This window comes from Cryphonectria parasitica, assembly GCF_011745365.1.
Source record: "Cryphonectria parasitica EP155 unplaced genomic scaffold M406scaffold_6, whole genome shotgun sequence".
NCBI classification, from domain to species: Eukaryota; Fungi; Ascomycota; class Sordariomycetes; order Diaporthales; family Cryphonectriaceae; genus Cryphonectria; species Cryphonectria parasitica.
In genome coordinates, this window is record NW_024468914.1 from 3,700,489 (window position 1) to 3,717,796 (window position 17,308).

The 17,308-nt window shown below is 53.3% G+C and overlaps 5 protein-coding genes across 5 annotated transcripts; 4 read left to right on the plus strand and 1 right to left on the minus strand.

The window, feature by feature from the left end:
• Nucleotides 1-730: 730 nt before the first annotated feature.
• On the plus strand, nt 731-1,180 carry M406DRAFT_223901 (uncharacterized protein; the record flags this gene model as incomplete). The annotated part of the gene is made up of 1 exon (XM_040915664.1): nt 731-1,180. A coding segment is annotated over one exon (450 nt), but the record flags the coding sequence as incomplete, so codon positions are not given.
• A 4,442-nt stretch (nt 1,181-5,622) lies between these two features.
• Nucleotides 5,623-7,350, plus strand: M406DRAFT_21768 (uncharacterized protein; the record flags this gene model as incomplete). Its single annotated transcript, XM_040915508.1, has 1 exon — nt 5,623-7,350. A coding segment is annotated over one exon (1,728 nt), but the record flags the coding sequence as incomplete, so codon positions are not given.
• Nucleotides 7,351-8,770: 1,420 nt separating this feature from the next.
• Nucleotides 8,771-10,076, plus strand: M406DRAFT_357306 (uncharacterized protein). The gene is made up of 3 exons (XM_040923642.1): nt 8,771-9,024; nt 9,284-9,390; nt 9,521-10,076. Exons 1-3 carry the CDS (start codon nt 8,974-8,976, stop codon nt 9,717-9,719), a joined length of 357 nt encoding a protein of 118 aa, XP_040774945.1. The 5' UTR covers nt 8,771-8,973; the 3' UTR covers nt 9,720-10,076.
• Nucleotides 10,077-10,158: 82 nt separating this feature from the next.
• On the minus strand, nt 10,159-14,462 carry M406DRAFT_352575 (uncharacterized protein; the record flags this gene model as incomplete). Its single annotated transcript, XM_040922700.1, has 5 exons — nt 10,159-10,531; nt 10,603-13,158; nt 13,218-13,483; nt 13,541-14,052; nt 14,230-14,462. The coding sequence occupies 5 exons, from the start codon at nt 14,460-14,462 to the stop codon at nt 10,361-10,363; spliced, it is 3,738 nt and encodes a 1,245-aa protein (XP_040774946.1). The 3' UTR covers nt 10,159-10,360.
• An 844-nt stretch (nt 14,463-15,306) lies between these two features.
• Nucleotides 15,307-16,824, plus strand: M406DRAFT_347344 (kinase-like protein; the record flags this gene model as incomplete). The annotated part of the gene is made up of 2 exons (XM_040922281.1): nt 15,307-15,601; nt 15,659-16,824. 2 exons carry the CDS (start codon nt 15,307-15,309, stop codon nt 16,822-16,824), a joined length of 1,461 nt encoding a protein of 486 aa, XP_040774947.1.
• Between the last annotated feature and the right edge of the window lie 484 nt (nt 16,825-17,308).

Genomic DNA, 17,308 nt, shown 5'->3' on the forward strand with positions numbered 1-17,308 from the left:
TCGAGCTTACGTTTATGCAGGCCTTCACGTATGCTGTGCCACCTCCGCAGTCTAAACTCGTTTGAGTGTCAATTTGAGTAGTAATTGCAGGGGACCTGTTGGTAAGTCATTCGGCAGGTCACAAAAGCATGTCAGACTCAGTCTTGTCGGAGTCTTGCTTCCATATCCTCGCCACCTCTATATGCTGATTTCCTAAGCTCCCGGCAAAGGTCAAGTCCCACGATCCTCCCTCCCGACAAATTCAGTCCGTCTCAGAAGCTGACGGGGGACGGTACAGCGCGGGGAGCAAAACTTCATACTCTAGTCATATCTCTCGTTCTCATCAAGACCACGATGCCTCGCCACAACAAGGAATACACTGCTGTCGACGAGGACGACACTGTCTGGTCTGAGGCAGACAGCGGCGAGAGCTTATTGGAGAACCCACGCAAACTCAAATCGCCTTCAAGATTACGACCACACTGCAATATCGCCGGTTTCATATCTGCATGGCTCTGTGTGGCCCTGATAGTGCCCGCCACGATTCAATGTACCATCTGGTACGAGAGACGGGGAAGCAACGCTCCAAGATATCGGCCAGCATTCTGTGAGCAATCTCAACTGATTTGTTATTTTTTTTTTATCCCAAGTACTAACCCTCCCAGCGCCATTATATAATATTATGGACGTTCCCCTCGTGACCAAGTACGCCGACAACTCGCCAGCGCCAAATGCTTCAGATCCAACGCATATCTACCGGCTACCACCTGGGCCTGAGGTGGATGCAGCTTGGTCACGTCTCGCCGCAGCCGACGGCATATTTCCACTGTCCTCGGACGATGTTGTCCGTATGGGAAAGGATCCTGCCTACACGGTGAAAGCGCCGCCGTCATATGGTTTCCCGCCGGAGAAGGACAATATGATGGGCATAGAGGCATTCCACCAGCTTCACTGTCTCAATGCGCTGCGGAAGGCTTTGATCACCAACTATGACTACTACTGGGGATCCACGTATGGCTTCGACCCTCCCATCACCTTCTCGCGCCACCTGAATCATTGCTTGGACATCCTCCGGCAGCATCTCATGTGCCACGCCGACCTTGAGGCCTTCACTTTCATGTGGCGCGAGGGTCAGGAGAAGCCGTATGCCGACTTTGGCATCCGCAAGACTTGCGTGGACTTCAACTATCTTCTAGAGTGGAACGAGGCCCATAGGGACCCTCGCCATGTGGAGCTCTGGGCGGCCTTGGAAAAGCCAGACGGCGTGTTGCAGAAGGAAGCACCACCAGACCTGCCCGAGATTCCTGAGAATGCAAAATGGACTGCAGATGGCAAAATGCCGCTGGGTACAATTCCTGGGTTGGAGGGCAAAGATTACTGTCTCGGTAAATAGGGGATAATGCCCATGGTCTGAACTTCCCGCCTAGGGGATGTGGCTGGTGAACGGCGCTGAGTGTACGGAATCACGACACGCTATGATTTCGACAGTGCATTGGCGGACCTCAGTCTTCCTTCCAGATGTGTAGGGTTGAGCGGATGGGAGCCGGCACCAAACGACGGGCCACTCGCCAAGATGTGTTGCAATTATACGGGGCTGATTCATTTTGCATACATTTCCCGTTTCCAGACGTCCATTTATCTTCGACCTTAAAGTCAAGGCCTCGCTGAAGATGATGACAGGCTTTGAATCCAGCATGCTGAAGGGAACTAGAGGCTATGTGTATATCATGAGAAGCCACATAAGGTCTCTGACATGACTTGCCCACGATGCACCAGGCGAGAAGAAGTTGCCTTCTTCACTGGCTTGAGCATGGACCAGTGACTACTGTTATCTGTATCGTTCTCTAGACATCCTTGGACATTGTGAGTAATCATCACGCATGCTCATTATTTGGGTAATATCGCAAGTTACAGGGCTACATGTGATGACAGTGGCGACGAGTAAGCATTCCTCGAGATGAATGTTTACCTTCCCGAAGGGTGGTCCTCGCATACGGCGAAGGCCATCGTCGACAATACTTCGCATACCTTTGGTTTACATGCCGTTTTGTTGTGCTCACCTTCCCGGGTGAACAACGGTATTGCACCATTTGTACAATGTCTACATGCAGGACGGAGTGAAGTTTTTAGTGAATTATGTGGTATTCAGGGCTGTCAGATCTTACATGGCTGGAGATCACGAATAACATGTCATCCAGATTGAACATCGTAGTGCCGAGGCGAGGGGGTACTTGATTGATTTCATATCAATCAGGTCGATCATCTACTTTAACTATTGAAGGAATCCGTTAGTTTCAACTAAGATAATTCCAACCAAGATTTTGATAATTCCAGCCAGAATCTGTTGCTTCCTCTTCACGGTGGCTGGCTGTACGTATCTGCCTTTGCGAGAGGACAGGTCATCCATCATTGGGAAACACATGGCACGTCCTTGTGAAACTTGAGGGAAATTTGACTGCACAACAACAAAAGAAAAAGACATTTCAATCACGTCAATAATTAAAATTGGATGATTTCATATGATTCATAGACCTGGATACAGACTTAGACACGACAACCCTGGACTCTTGGTGGCCATATTGTAGTACGCTGAATGATCATTATTGTTCGGACAAACAAAAATGGAAAGAAAAGTCATGATACAGATGTGCCGATGTAAAGATTCCGTAAATGTTGTCAACCGGTTCTTCTTTGGTCGCTGTCATCATCCTGTCAGCGGATCTCTATCACAAGTGAAACTACCAAGGAAGCTATTCAAGAGATCTTCTTCATAAGCGGACAGACTACCCCATCACTAATGACTGATCTCATCAATTCTGCCAACAACACTTATGCCGGGCTGGATAAATACCTGTGGCAGGCTGACAACGAAGCTCGCGTGATGCGGGCCAAGTTGAATTGATCACCTCTAGACGGAGGAGCCAATGTCCGCCAAAGGTTGTTCATATCGTTATTCCCGTAGCACTACTCTTGTTTTCAGGTCACTGGCCAAGAAAAGTATCAAAATATTCAAGTTTTTTTCGGGGGTGGTTAAGGGGGGCAGAGGGGGTGGCTGAACAGAGTGCAGGACTGGTAGGTATGTGGCGTGATATTACTCAAACTACTTCAGTACTTAATTAGTAAGTACATAGGTACTTGAGTACTTGCTTTTCTTGACGGCGCTCATCTCATCTGGTGACCCAACCTTGGAAGCTTATGCGAGTTGGAGCACCTTAGAAACGTACTCAATTCTTACATACCCAACGACTAGAATGAGCACAAAATGTCATGAGTTTTCCAGTGCTTTTCAAAGGTGGCTGGATGAATCGTAAGACCTTCCATCCATGCTGAATACATCCGGATAATGCGATGTCACAGTATGAGAGTCAACGCACAACGGCTAATAGCTGACGATGTTTGAAAGACATGCAAGATTGATACGGCCAATGTCATCACTACACTGGGCTCTTACTTGGAAATACGGCAGCCGGAGCACTGAGTCTTTAGCTGCTCAGAATGATCACCTTGCGGTGAGGCGAGAACTTTTCAGGTAAGGTCTAGTTTAATTTAGTGGAGAAGTGTATATTGCGAAACAGGAGAAGTGTAAGTTCAAATGAAGTTTTGAAGTAGCATTGGCTCTTTCAAGTTAACAGAGAAGCGGATGGTATCCATAGAACGAGTGGTTGGATTGTTCAGGCGGGGTTTAGCGTTTGGGGACAGAGGATGGAAAAGATCGCGTGGAATTGGGAGAGTGAAATTGAGTGAGTAAATGACCAAGATTGGGTCCTTTGAAAGCAATGATAGGTGCGGAAGTCAGAGCGTGAGATTAGATGATCAGGAGATGTTCTTTCCTCGCCTCTTTTTTTTGCACGAGGACAAAGAAGGAAGAACGGTCACTTGGTGGTCAGGCCACCCTGCGCACAGTCCTTCTTCCCCCAATATGGCTTCCGTAGACCTGGCTCTCACGATGGAAGCCATGTACTGTCAGCTAAATAAGAATGGCATATTTCCAATGTGGAAAATTTTCTCTGACATTTATCTTGGAGTCGAGGTGAACAAAAGAGAGATGCGATGAGCAAGGCCTTGCCTGACATTTTGAAGAATGCAGAGGCAAGGACGGCAAGCCACGACCGCGCTAGAGGGTTGAGCCCCATCTTCCCCGCAAATGGAAAGGTGGGAAATGTGGCTTGCCGTTCGTCATGCACCTTTGTGGAGGCTCGCAGTGAAGTAAAGCCCCTCCATAGGGTGCTACGGTGGTACATGCGCAGCCCCCCAGGTGCTATGCGGTAACGGTGGTCACCACACCACAGCCAACCAACCATTCGAGGAGTGATTCACCAAAAGGGTCGGGTACAAAAGGCCAGCTGATTCCCCCCCTTTGCGCATGTCCCGTTTCTTGGGCCACACCCTCACATAGCACACAGCCTTATACCACCAGCTTGCACCGCCCCGTGCTCGGTCCAGATCGTGTTAGACATGGATTGAGTTTACTGCATGTCATTGACTGTTACACATTTTCAATGAATTATCCAGGCGTTCAAGGGTGACGGCGCCAGGTCTCTTGACACAAGTCAAACACCATAATTCCATCAGCTCTATTTCTTTCTCCTCTTCTCTTCGTCAAGCCTGATCATCCTGGGGAACCAAAAAGTAAGTAGACTTTAGTTGGTTATTTTGTTTACCGTGTCATGGCGGTAGTAGTTTCTTTGATTCATCGAGGAATCCTGCCAATCCAGACAGGTTACCTTGTTTCCTCACAACTAGACGACTTACTCACTTCTCGCCTGGCCGTGACTCGAACAACACATGGTCGCACTTATTGTCCCCTCCACCTGGGTTTTCTTTATTCAAATAAAAATGACTACTACTAACATGAAAATGTTTCCTACAGAGCATATAAAACCTGGCGGGCCGCCTTTCTAAATCTATAAAACAAAGCAAGGTGCTCTTGTTTTCACCCCCCATCGCCAGTTCACGCCTATCGCCAAACGGCACAGAAAGGTTGCCCCACCTCAACGGTCTCGCCGTCACACGTCATTGGGTCTTTCAACCCAGGGCCTACCGCGCTAGCATCGACCCCCCCTGCAAGGGCGCGCACCTGGCCCAAGCTCCTCCATTCTTGGGTTTCTTCTACATAGCAAATAGCTGTTGCGCGACCTCGGTCTGAGCTCCCACACGCTCTTCTCTCCATCATCACCACTACACTTCATCCTCACCACACGCAGCTACTACGCACCAAGAACCCTGTGGCCTTTCTACTCAAGTCGGATCCTCATGTGCATATTGTCTCAGAGGATCCAAGACCGTACCTCAGCACCTCCATCCGCGGCAATGGGAAGACCAATCGCCACCAAATCAGTCTTGCGACCAAGTCAACACCACCTGAGCCTGGAATAGCTTCGCGTTGTCGTTCTCGTGAGCTCACCTTCCCTCTCCCTTTCTATCTTACACGAATACCTCTCTATTCTTCCTCCATGCATCCTAGCTACCGATCTCCCCTTAAGCATCGAGAGGTCCCCCTCTTCGAACCATTCAATCCATCTCGTCTTTCTGTAGCGTTGCTACCCACACACTGTGGCTGCACTAACTCCCTCGCCTTGAACTACAGATATCCTAAATCAAAACCACAAATAACCATCCGTTTTCCTCCTACGACCCCCCAACATGAGCGAACCCATCTCCTTGGGTGCCCACCTCCGGTATCCTATCACCATCTCCAGGCTTGTCGCCCAGCCTGGGGATGAACTCAAGAAGGGCTCCACCGCCATGGAATACTCCTTCAAGTGGATCAAGGAGGTGGGCGACTCCATCACGGGCGATACCTGGGAGGAAGAACAGACCACCATTTCTTCCTGGGGTTCGCCCGTTGAGGGAAAGCTGAGGGAGTGGAAGATCCGCGTTGGCGACGTTATTAACGGCGACCAGCCCTGCGTCGTCGTCGAGGAGGCCTGCCAGCACCCGATCCAGATCTCGGGCCTCTGCGCGATCTGTGGCAAGGACATGACCGAGATCGACTGGAGTACCGAGCGCGCAGAGACGGAGCGCGCCCCCATCAACATGACGCACGACCAGACAGGCTTGACCGTCAGCCGACAGCAGGCTCTCAAGGCCGAGACGGAGCTGCAGCGCCGGCTTCTGGAGCAGAGAAAGCTGAGCCTGGTGGTCGACCTCGACCAGACCATTATACATGCCTGCATAGACCCGACCGTTGGCGAGTGGCAGAAGGACCCGACCAACCCCAACTACGAGGCCGTCAAGGACGTACAGAGCTTTCAGCTCAAAGACGAGGGTCCACGCCGGGCCGCGAGCGCCTGTTTCTATTACATCAAGATGCGCCCCGGCCTGCGCGAGTTCCTGGAGCGCGTCTCTCAGATCTACGAGCTGCATGTCTACACGATGGGCACGAGGGCCTACGCGATGAACGTTGCCAAGATCGTCGACCCAGACCAGAAGCTGTTCGGCAACCGGGTCATCAGTCGCGACGAGAACGGCAGCATTACCGCCAAGAGCCTACAGCGTCTGTTCCCCGTCTCAACCAACATGGTGGTCATCATAGACGACCGCGCCGACGTGTGGCCCAAGAACCGTCCGAACCTGATCAAGGTTGTGCCCTACGACTTCTTCAAGGGTGTGGGTGATATCAACTCCAGTTTCTTGCCGAAGCGCGAGGACCAGCTCTCCAGCCGGAGCAAGCCAGCCCCGAACGGCAACGCACCTGCTGCCCCCGCAGGTGCTGGAGGAGCATCTGACGAGTCCGCCAAGCTGTCGGCCCTCGAGGGGCTCGCGGGGATGAGCAGCGGGGACGACGCCGCACTGCTGAGGCTGCAACAGGAGGAGCAGGAGCGCACGCTCGAGAAGCAGCTGCAGGACCGGCCGCTGCTGCACATGCAAGAGCAATTGGATAAGGAAGACGAGGACGCGGAGAAGGCCAGCCAGGAGCCGACACCACCGCGACACCGACACCGGGTGCTCTTGGACCAGGATGCCGAGCTCAGGTACCTCGAGCACCACCTGACGACGCTGCACGCCAAATACTACGAGGCATACGATGCACACACTGGCGAGGACGAAATACCTGACGTGGGCGAGGTGCTGGACGAGCTCAAGGCCGAGGTCCTGCGCGGCACCAAGATTGTGCTGAGCGGTCTTGTGCCGCTTGACCTCGACGTGTACCGGTCTGATGTTGGCATGCAGGTCCTGAGTTTTGGGGCAGACCTGCGCACGAAGATCGACCCCGACATTACCCACCTGGTCATCAACAGCAGCCTGCCCAGGACGCACAAGGTCCGCCAGGCTGCCAGGATACCGACCATCAAGATCGTGAACCAGGACTGGCTGCAGGACTCCATCAGCCAGTGGGAAGAGCTGGACGAGACCGCGTACATGGTGGATATACATCCGGCAGACCGCCACGCGCCAACTCACCTCCAGATACCCGGCAGGCCGCCTGCGCAGAGCGTGGTCGACCAGGACGCCAAGACCCTTGAGACCGATGATGATGACGTTGACGACAGCGCGGACGAGCAAGAGAACAATGTCCCCGACGACCTGCGCAGTCCTATCGAGGAGGACCTCAAGGGCTTCGACTTTGAAGAGGTGGACCAGGAGCTCGCCGAATTTCTAGCCGAGGACTCGGAGGATGAAAGCGAGGCGGACGGCGAGACCAACACGGCTGGTGGCGAGTCAGACAATGAGAGCAGCAAGTCAGAAGCAACCACCAGCAGCAGCAGCAAAAAACGCCTAAACGGAATATCGCCTGGCTCGAAAAGAACACACGACCAGGCGGACGACGAGCCAGATAACGAGTTGCCAGAAGCCGGTACGTCAGCGCTGTCAAAACGGCTGAGGATTTCGAAATCACGTGGCGGCTCGGGCCTGCGGAATTCCACGAAGACAGACCCGGAGAACACCACCGACCAGCCAGACGCAGAGCTTCCGAACGGCGCCGACGACGGCGAGGAGGAGGTAGTCCTGCTCCAGAGCGAAGAGGCCAACGATGACTTTGATCCGGACGGCGATAATCTCGAGGCAGACCTGATGGCAGAGCTGGACCGGGAGGAGGCTGAGGAGGCGGCCCTCGCGGACAAGGGCTAGCCATGCTACTTCCTGGGCCGTAATGGTCTCATGGCAAGCAGTATCTGGATATGTACTGCATATGTAGGCATGCATGTATGCATGTCTGTATGTCTGTATGTCTGTATGTCTGTATGTCTGTCTGCCTTTTGTTCTATCTTTGCATCGTGAGGGTGGCACGGCGTTTAGAGGGGCAATGGCGTGGTTAACGGGTAGCGGGTTACTTAGCGAACGTGATTGAAATCAAGAGCACAGGATTGCGATACTACTAAAAAGTGCGTACGATCTGGTCATGCCCAAGGCGTGGAGAGATAAGTAGGTAGTACAACCGTCATTCCATCAGGCACTCCCAGGAGACCGTTGCCTGTCTTGCACGACTTCATGTCTTTCTTTTCTATTGATTTATCTAAGTCCATGCCTCTCTCACAAAGTTATTTTTCCTCCTTTCTACTTTTTCCTCCTTCTATTGTCTATCTCTCTGATACATTTCGTAAAACCCTTTTGCCCTTCCCTTTTTTTCCCTTTTGTTGTCTAAAGTACGTCCGACTCCTCCCCCTCCCACCCAAATTCTCCACCAAAATTCCCCACCCAAAATTTGGGAGCAGGCCCTGCGCAGGCCACCATCCCTGCAATGATAATATTACATAATCACCCAGCTCGTCCAACCTCCAAGCTCGAATAACCAAGCAAGGTACGACGGACGAGCCGATGCGCACCCTCCGCTTCAATCGCCGACCACGACAACCAGCCCACTTGCCAAGCCCAACCCACGAGAGACCCAATTGACGAAAGCGATACAGGCCGCAGCTCTCCTGTTGTGCAAAGAAAAGCAAGAAGGATTGAGACACAGCGGAGGCGGCAAGACAACTACGTAGGGAGAACGAACGAACCTGCGTCGGCATCGGAGCCGACAGATAGCGATCGTGCACACATTCGCCCACCATGCCTCAGGACATGCCACCTGTGGGCGGGTATGACCCCGTCCAGTACAAGGTGAGTTTTGATGAATTCGACTGCAAGGCTGAAAGAAAGAGGGTGGCGCGCTGCGGCGGGGTTCCGTCTCTGGCCAGGACGCAACTCTGGCCCGGGCAACAATGGCCTGGCGATGAGGGGCAGACGGAGAGCCCTTGAGAGCTCTTTGGGAAGGATGGACGAGGCAGGAAAAGGGAGTCGGAAGGAGAAGGATATACATTGGTGTGAATACAGGAGCTCACGGAAGTGCTGACCATCCTTTCTTTCTCGTCCTCCGCAGCGTAATCTCCCAGCCCGGGGTTTCAAGCCCGCGACACTCCTTGCCATCGGCGGCAGCGTGATGCTCTACGGATGGTACAAATACGGCAAGGGTGCCAGAGAACAACGGTACGCTCACACCCCTTCTTCTTCTTCCTGTTGATGTATAGGGCTTTGGGGGGCGACTTTACCCTTTCCCCTTTACCTCTTCCTTCCTCCTTTCCTGAACTAACACCTGCTCCCGCGCGGCCCTTAACAGAGAACTCGCCCGCGAGAAAATGTGGTCCCGCATCCACCTGATCCCCGTCCTGCAGGCCGAGGAGGACCGCGACCAGGTTCGTCGGTATCTGGCCGACCAGGCCCGCGAGAAGGAGCTTATGGGCGACAACTTCAAGCCTTACCATAGCGACCGCTTTGTGAAGCCTACCTTTGCCATTACGCCCGAGAAGACGAAATAAGGGTTGAGGGATTCTGCTTCGGAAGAGGGGGGGGGGGTGGGGACGCTTGAAGTGTTGAGGCCAAGGAAAAGAAAAGGGATGAGATGGCAACGGGAGAGCAACGCGGTAGACTTAGAGATACCGTCTGGCCGGGTTGTGGTGGAAGGGTATCCGACAAAGAGACAACGGATCGGGGAGGAAGGATTACGTGTGAGAGGGCCATGAACGAGGGCAGGCTAGGGAATTCAAGAGGCCGGCAGGTATTCCAATGGCCCAGGTTCCAACCTTGGAGGCCACGTCCTACGATGGCACAGGTATAGGCGCAGACAGGCTATATAAAAGACAAACATGAACGAAATCAAATTCAAAGTGCTCGACAAGCGGAACGTGCAAGCTTCGACAGGTTGGACTTAGAACACTTCGGTGGCTTCCTAGGAAGAGCCGGAGGATTAACAAGGATGGAGCAATTCTGTGCGTCTCATTGTATCATCACAAACATAATCTATCCAGCCGACGCCTATGAACAGTGCAACCACCAACCCAGCTGGAACGCCCTAGATTCGTCAGACCATCCATCACACATTCCAGATCGACTACCTGTCCGCTTATTGTCATGCAGGCGACGGCATTTCCAGACTTCACCGCTGGGGCAGGTCAGCCCTCTAAGCCGCTGCCTGGACAATCTTGAAGCCCTCCGAGACCAGCTTTGTGATATCTTCGTTCTTATGCTGCAGCAGGCCCAAGGCAAATGCGACATCGTTCCACTGCCGTTCCGTCTCGCAGCGGGGGAGGCGGGCAGCCAGCTTGTCTGCAAGCTGTTTGGCATGTTTATCCTGTTATTATGTTTAGTACTCGCCGGTTTTTCAGGATAGACGTGGGGGCCAGTCTGTCTCGGGGAACTCACCTTCTCCACAAATCCGAGCAGGAACCGCACGATCCTCCTGAAGCTCTCCTCCGCCAGGCCCTTCTCTGCAGACAGCAGGGAGAACATATCCACAAAGTGGTTGTACACAGCATTGTCCTTGGTCGACAGCTCCGTGAAGAACATCCGTGCCAAATCAGCGATGCGCTTGTCTTCATCCTCGAGACACTTGGCCATCTCGCCCAGTTGGCCCTTGACCTTGACCTGACCAGCAAGAATCAGGAAAGTCAGGGTCATGAGGCAGGTCCTCTTGACGGAGGCGTCTGAGTCTGCCAGGCGACGGTACAAGAAGTCCGTGTTCTCATCAATGAGGTGGTTGAAGCACACGGCCATGTCCCCGAGGGCAATGACGGCATTCGACCGGACCGTTGCATCAGGGGAGCGCTCCATGATCGTGATGAGCAGAGGCAAGTTGGTCTCACAGTACTCAGCCGACACACACATCAGCTTTGCCAAGCAGAGAGTAGCAGCAGCCTGCAAGCCCTTGTCCTTGTACTTGGTGTTGTTAGCACAGATCTCGCTGACCATGGGACCGAACATCGCGAGCAGGCTTTCTGGCCCATAAAGGAGCTCACGCTCTCGAATGTGCTGCATAGCTTCCGTGAAGTCGTCCTCTGTCGTGCCGCCAATTAGGTCAAGCTCGTCCTCAGGGTCTTCCTTGTCCTTGTCGCCGTTTTTGCTGGTCCGCCGTGATTCGGCCTCGGCCGCCTTCTCCGCAGCAACGACCTTCTCCTTCTCTTGCTTCCGTCGCTTGAAGTCAAGCTCGCAGAGCTCGAGATGAACAATCTGCTTGATGGCGACATGGCCAGCAATGAAAAGGAGCTGCGACAGGGCAATGGCGTTATCCCTTTTTCCCTTTTGCTGCTTCTGAGGGCTGGATTTTTGTGGTGGTGATGTCTTCTGAGGCGTTGCCGGTGTGGCAGGAGGAGCAACCTCGCCGCCGGCTTCGTCAGCCTGCACTGCTAGCTCTTCAGGAGATGTCTGTTCTTCCTTTGAACCTTGCACGCTTTGTGCTGTCTTCTGAGAATCTCGAGATCCAGGGCGCTGGTCAGAACTAGACCGTGGTCTCTGAGGGCCAAAGACAGCTTTCGTCTTGTGACGGATAATCTCGGAGCACAGCACATCCGGGTGCTTGGAGATGGAGTAGATGGCGTTGATAGCCTGCTCAGCAACCCCATACCACTCTTCGCTCTCGAAAGGAACCTCCGTGATAGCAGCTAGTTTCTGCAGCACCGCATGCTCGTTGGGCAACCGCGAGAACTTGACCGCTGACTCCTTAGCCTGCCGGCCAGTAGGATTCAAGCGGCGCAGGGCGATGCAGGTGTACTTGGCCAATTGTAGGTCGTTGCGGCCTTGAGGCCCGAGACCGGTTCGAAGCATAGTCTCCATGTCGCTAACGACAATTTCCGGACTTGCGGTCGCCAACATGCCTAGGACAATGATGGCACCCCGCCTCTGTGTCCTCGAGATCTCGCGCTTCTGCACACCATAGACCTGCCACAGCTTTGCAATGACAATGTCCGGGATCATGCCTTGTTTCATCATCGTGCTTAGAAGCTGTTCGAGGGAGGTCAATTCCGCAGGAGTGGCCCCGAAAGTCAGACTGATCATATTTCGTGCGATGTAGTTGGCTGCATCGTTGGCGCTGAACGAGTCGGGCGCCTCGAAGAAGAGCCGCTTGTAGCATTCGATAAGATGGGTCTGCACACCCTTGCCCTCGTCGCTGTTGCCCTTGGTCCAGATCAAGCGCAGCATTCGGCGGATACCGACCTTGTTCTGCTCGATGTTGTAAGCGTCGCCGACCTCGAAGTAGTCTATGGCCTCGATGACCTCGCTCTTGTTCCTGGCGCCAAGCAGCTGGCAGATCGTGCCTGTGGAGTCATGAAGGACATCGATGAACTTCAGTGCTTCGGTATAATAGCGCCTCGTCAGTGTGAGCTTCTCGATCGCTTCCGAGGTCGCTGCCTCCTCCTGTGCCTTCTGGATAGCCACAGCTTTCTCTTCGTCCGTCATTTCCGCAGGTGCCTTCTTCTGGGGCGACTCGATCTGCGTTACCTCGTCCAAGAGCTGCTCGTCCACAGTGATATCGGCCTTGCCCTGGCTATCCATCTCGGGTGCGCCTGCCGGGGGCTTGAGGGCGTCAAGCTCTTGGTCCACCTTGTCGAGGCGCTCTTGCCAGTCCTTGCGGGCCAGCTGGGCTCCATGCATGACAGTGAACGGATGTGTCTTGATGAGGCAGCCCAGTAGCTTAATGGCGTTCCGGCGGACGTTGCTGCTCTTGTCTTCCAGGCTCCGGCACGCCAGTTCCGCAGCCTTCTGCCTCCGCTTGGGAAACTTTTGTTGCAGGTCGCAAAGCTTAACGTAGACCTGGATAGCCCTGCACCGGCAGTACGGGTTGATGTCGAGAAAGCGTTCCTCCAAGACGTCAAAGAATGCATTCAGCTGGGATTTGTAATTCTCGCCTCTCTCCTCTTGCTTGCTGAGATAGATGAGCATGTTTCCGCAGACTTCGATGAGGGCGCACCGCAGCGTATAGGACTATATTTGTCTGTTAGCTAGACAGTGGGGGATAAAGGGTCACACGGCATATTGCATACCTCGCTATCAAGTTGCTTGGCCAGCATCGTCATCTGCTTAATCACGAGCCTCGGCGCCAGCTCGGACAGCTTGACCATGAAGGTAGAGACGGACTTGGGCCCCCTGGTGTCGTTACTGTTGAACTCCTTGTTACTGAGCTCGCGCAAGATCTCCTCGCCAAGTTGCGGATAGTCGTATTGCTCTGCGAGGATGTGCAGAAACTCCGCCATGGGTTCCGAGAGATGTTCAAAATAGGTCAGGTTTTGTACAATGGAGATCTGGGCAGCTGTGAAGGGGTCAGTAAAAGCCAGAAGCTAGCCGTTCCATTGAGGAATAGACGTACCATATCCGTGGCCGTGGTGCTTGATAGCAATGCAAAGAACTTTGAACGCGTGCATGCGAATGGTTGTGCTCTTGACCCGCTGCTCGCTTTCGAGTATGAGGTAGACGGGGCGGGTCAGGAGACCGATGAATGTGTCACGCTCCGAAGTCGTCAAAAAGATTTTGCCTAGTTTCAGGCGCAACACCTTGCACATGGTATCAAGAGCAATCTGAAGCTGCGCTGCGCTGTCCCAGTGGCCATCCTTGTCGCCGGAGCTGGCCTTCTTGCTCTTGGATTTCCTGCCACGCGCCACGGGTGCAGTCGAGGTCTTGTCGGCAGCCTTGGTCTCGACACAGGATATGGTCCATTGTAACAGAAACCCATATATTTCAAGGAGATGTTTATGGTGGGAGAGCAGATCCTGTTCGTCTGACTCGAGATCATTATGTATGAGGTCTGCCTCGGTCGATAGCCCGGAGGTGATCAGGTCAAAGACCTTGGAGAGGGCGTGTGTGGGAAGGAATGGAGTGTACCTAGATTGTTCGAGGGTTTTAGAATCACTATTTAGGACTGTTGCGACTGCTGGAAGGGCACCTGGGACAGAAGAGACCGGCACAGAATCATGGTCCGGCGTCCTGGAGAAGCGCGCTACACTGGAGGACAAAGACAAAGCAACAGCACGAGGCGGGCAAAAGAAGATGGAGACATACTTTAGCAAGAATTGTAGAGAATCGAAGTGTGCGCTGCGCGTTATGGCGTCTGGATTTCCGGCCACAGCGTCAATAATAGGGTTGAGGATGGGATTTATGACGGCGTTGGTGAGAGACTCGGGGTCGTTCTCGCAGTCGAAGAAGGAGGCATCTGCTTCGGGTGTTGGTATGGTGGCAGGGTCGCTCATGTAGAGCTTGAGAGCCTCGTTGATGTCAAAATTGATATTGTCCATTTTGTTGAGAGCTCTGACTGTGCTTGAGGAAGGGAGGAGGAAGGGAACCGAGTGGGGGTATCGCGAAAGAGGAACAGAAGACGACAAGACAAATGGAAGAAAAAGATCAAGTCACGATGTTGGTGATGTCGATGATCATGACACAACCTGCGACAATGGTGTACAGAATAGGAGGTTTGGCGGCGGCTGCGGTGACGACGTGTGATGCGTACGATATGACATGCAAGAAGGAAGTTTGAAGCTTTGCGGCGCGAGGTCGAAGATTGCCAAGATTGGTTGTTTACTCATAGTACGTTGCACTACCATAGTACGATGCGATGCGTTGCGAGGGGTGCTGGGACCTACAGGGGTGAGGGATGGTTACAGGGGTGGGATCCGTCCACCTTAGCAGGGGCGCCAACTGCCTGCCAGGCCCCTCAATCTGCCTAGCAACGAGTTTTGTTGTTGTTTAGAGTATGCTACATTCTGCAGTGGCCAACACGCTGCCCGGGCTAATACGCGCTTTGCCCCGCTAACCTGGGCGCCCCTGCGCGTCAGGCCCAGCCTCGGTTTCTAAATACAACAATTCTTGTGCAGCAGGTGGGATGCGACTGAAGCCTCAAACCAAATAACCTTTCATGACCAAAAATTGCAACCAATCTCGATTCATTTTGGACCACAACCTCATATCCACGTCCTGCACCGGCACATCCTTGCTCTTCCGCCATCTCAACACCTTCAAAACGCCAATGTGCGTCCACAAGAGCCGCCGTTCGCACATCACTCCTCATCTACCAACCTGCCTGCTCTGTTGAAGAAGAATTCGAGTCTCTCACTAGCGAGTGGGCTTTTTTGTGGACCAGTCATGGCCACTGCAGCCCGTCGGCCTCGCCTACAGGACTTTGAGATCCACGAAGATGGACCATCCACCGAAGATGCAGACATGAACACCGATGTCGTCGCCGGTGGGAAAATTGAGGCGGAAGAGGACGTCGCAGATCCAGATGAGCAACAAGAGGAAGAACAGGAGCCAAATGCTGCAGATCACGGAGACGAGATGTCAGAGGACGATGAGGTGCTGGACGAAGACATGAAGAAGCTCCAAGATGCCTTTCCGGGCTTCAGGCACAAGTATCGTCTGATCAAGAGAATCGGCGAGGGTACGTATGCTTAACCTCTTGTTCTCGCCCAGCGTCACTGACGGTTGCTTCGTACAGGCACCTTTTCGACAGTCTATAAGGCACAGGACATACAATACGAGCGATACGAAAACAAGTGGGATCTCGACAAGGAGAACGAGAAGTGGACACCACCTCCTCTGAGGAAGCATGTCAACCGTATTCCCTCAGCGGCCTCTGGACACGACGCGGTCTCCCCAACCTGTCACACTTCACGAGCTAGGCGGCGCCCCAAGTTCGTCGCGATCAAGAAGATCTATGTCACCTCTTCGCCTGCGCGTATCCTCAACGAGCTCGAGCTCCTGCACGACCTGCGCGACTGCCCCACCATCTGTCCACTCATCACCGCCTTCCGCAGCACCGATCAGGTTGTCGCCATCCTGCCCTACTTCCGCCACCAGGATTTCAGAGATTACTTCCGTAGCATGACCCCTTCGGACTCGGCGATCTACCTCCGCTCCCTCTTCACAGCCTTGTCTTATGTGCACCGTCATGGCATCATACACCGTGACATCAAGCCGACCAACTTTCTCTACGACCATACAGCCCGACGAGGCGTCTTGGTAGATTTTGGTCTGGCAGAACGCGAAGGCACGGACACGAAACCATGCGCCTGTCATGAGGACTCTAGTGCGCGTAGGCAGCGCCTCAAGTCCGCATACATGGCCAATGGAGGTCCACATCACGGATATCCCAAGAACGACACACGTCCCTCGCGCCGTGCCAACCGTGCCGGTACGCGAGGCTTCCGTGCCCCCGAGGTCCTCTTCAAGTGCACAGAGCAGACTCCAAAGCTGGATATCTGGTCCGCAGGTGTGATCCTGCTCACCATCCTGTCGCGGCGCTTCCCCTTCTTCAACAGCGCAGATGATGTCGATGCCATGATCGAGATAGCAACCATCTTTGGCTCCAAGCGCATGAGGATCGCTGCTCAGCTGCACGGCGCCATGTTTGAAACCAACATTCCCACCATTGGCCAGAGTGGTTTTGACCTGGGCAAGATCATCATGTGGAGCACCGTCCGCGAAGAGACGCCTCTTTCCAATGACGAAAGGATCGCCATTGACTTTCTGAATCGGTGTATGGAGCTGGATCCCAGTCGGAGGATCAGTGCGGACGAGGCTTTAGAACACGAGTTCCTCTCATTGGGTATGGACAGAGACGTGGGCAGCGAAGAGGATGATATGGACATTCTCCAGCCGTGAGAGATATCTGCTGAAGTTCTCCGTGGGGACTATCATTGGGTTAATTGGTTTTACACCTTCGATTCAGGGATATCATCTGTATTACGACTTGTACAGTATGTATGAAACGGTTTTTGTGGCGGTGAAGTGGTTTTTTGTTGGTACGGTCAGCGCGATACTTCTCGACTCTCACCCTACCAGAAGAACGATATCATGACGAAAATTATACCTATGTGCACTATAGTGTTGGCCACAGGACTCTAGCCATACTCCCATCCTAGGATCGATCATAATGGCATGCAAATATTTATCTCAACATGCGCGTCTGTCATTAAATTTTGTGATAGCCCGGGCCTGGCATGTGCTAAATTCATTACCGCGTGCGCGACGTCTCTTCAACTGGTCATCTCAGAGGGACTTTGAATGGACACTGATCTCTCATTCATCGTCCGTCACCGAAATGTACATTTTTCTGTCTCCCTCCTCTGTCTGAAGAGGTTGTACT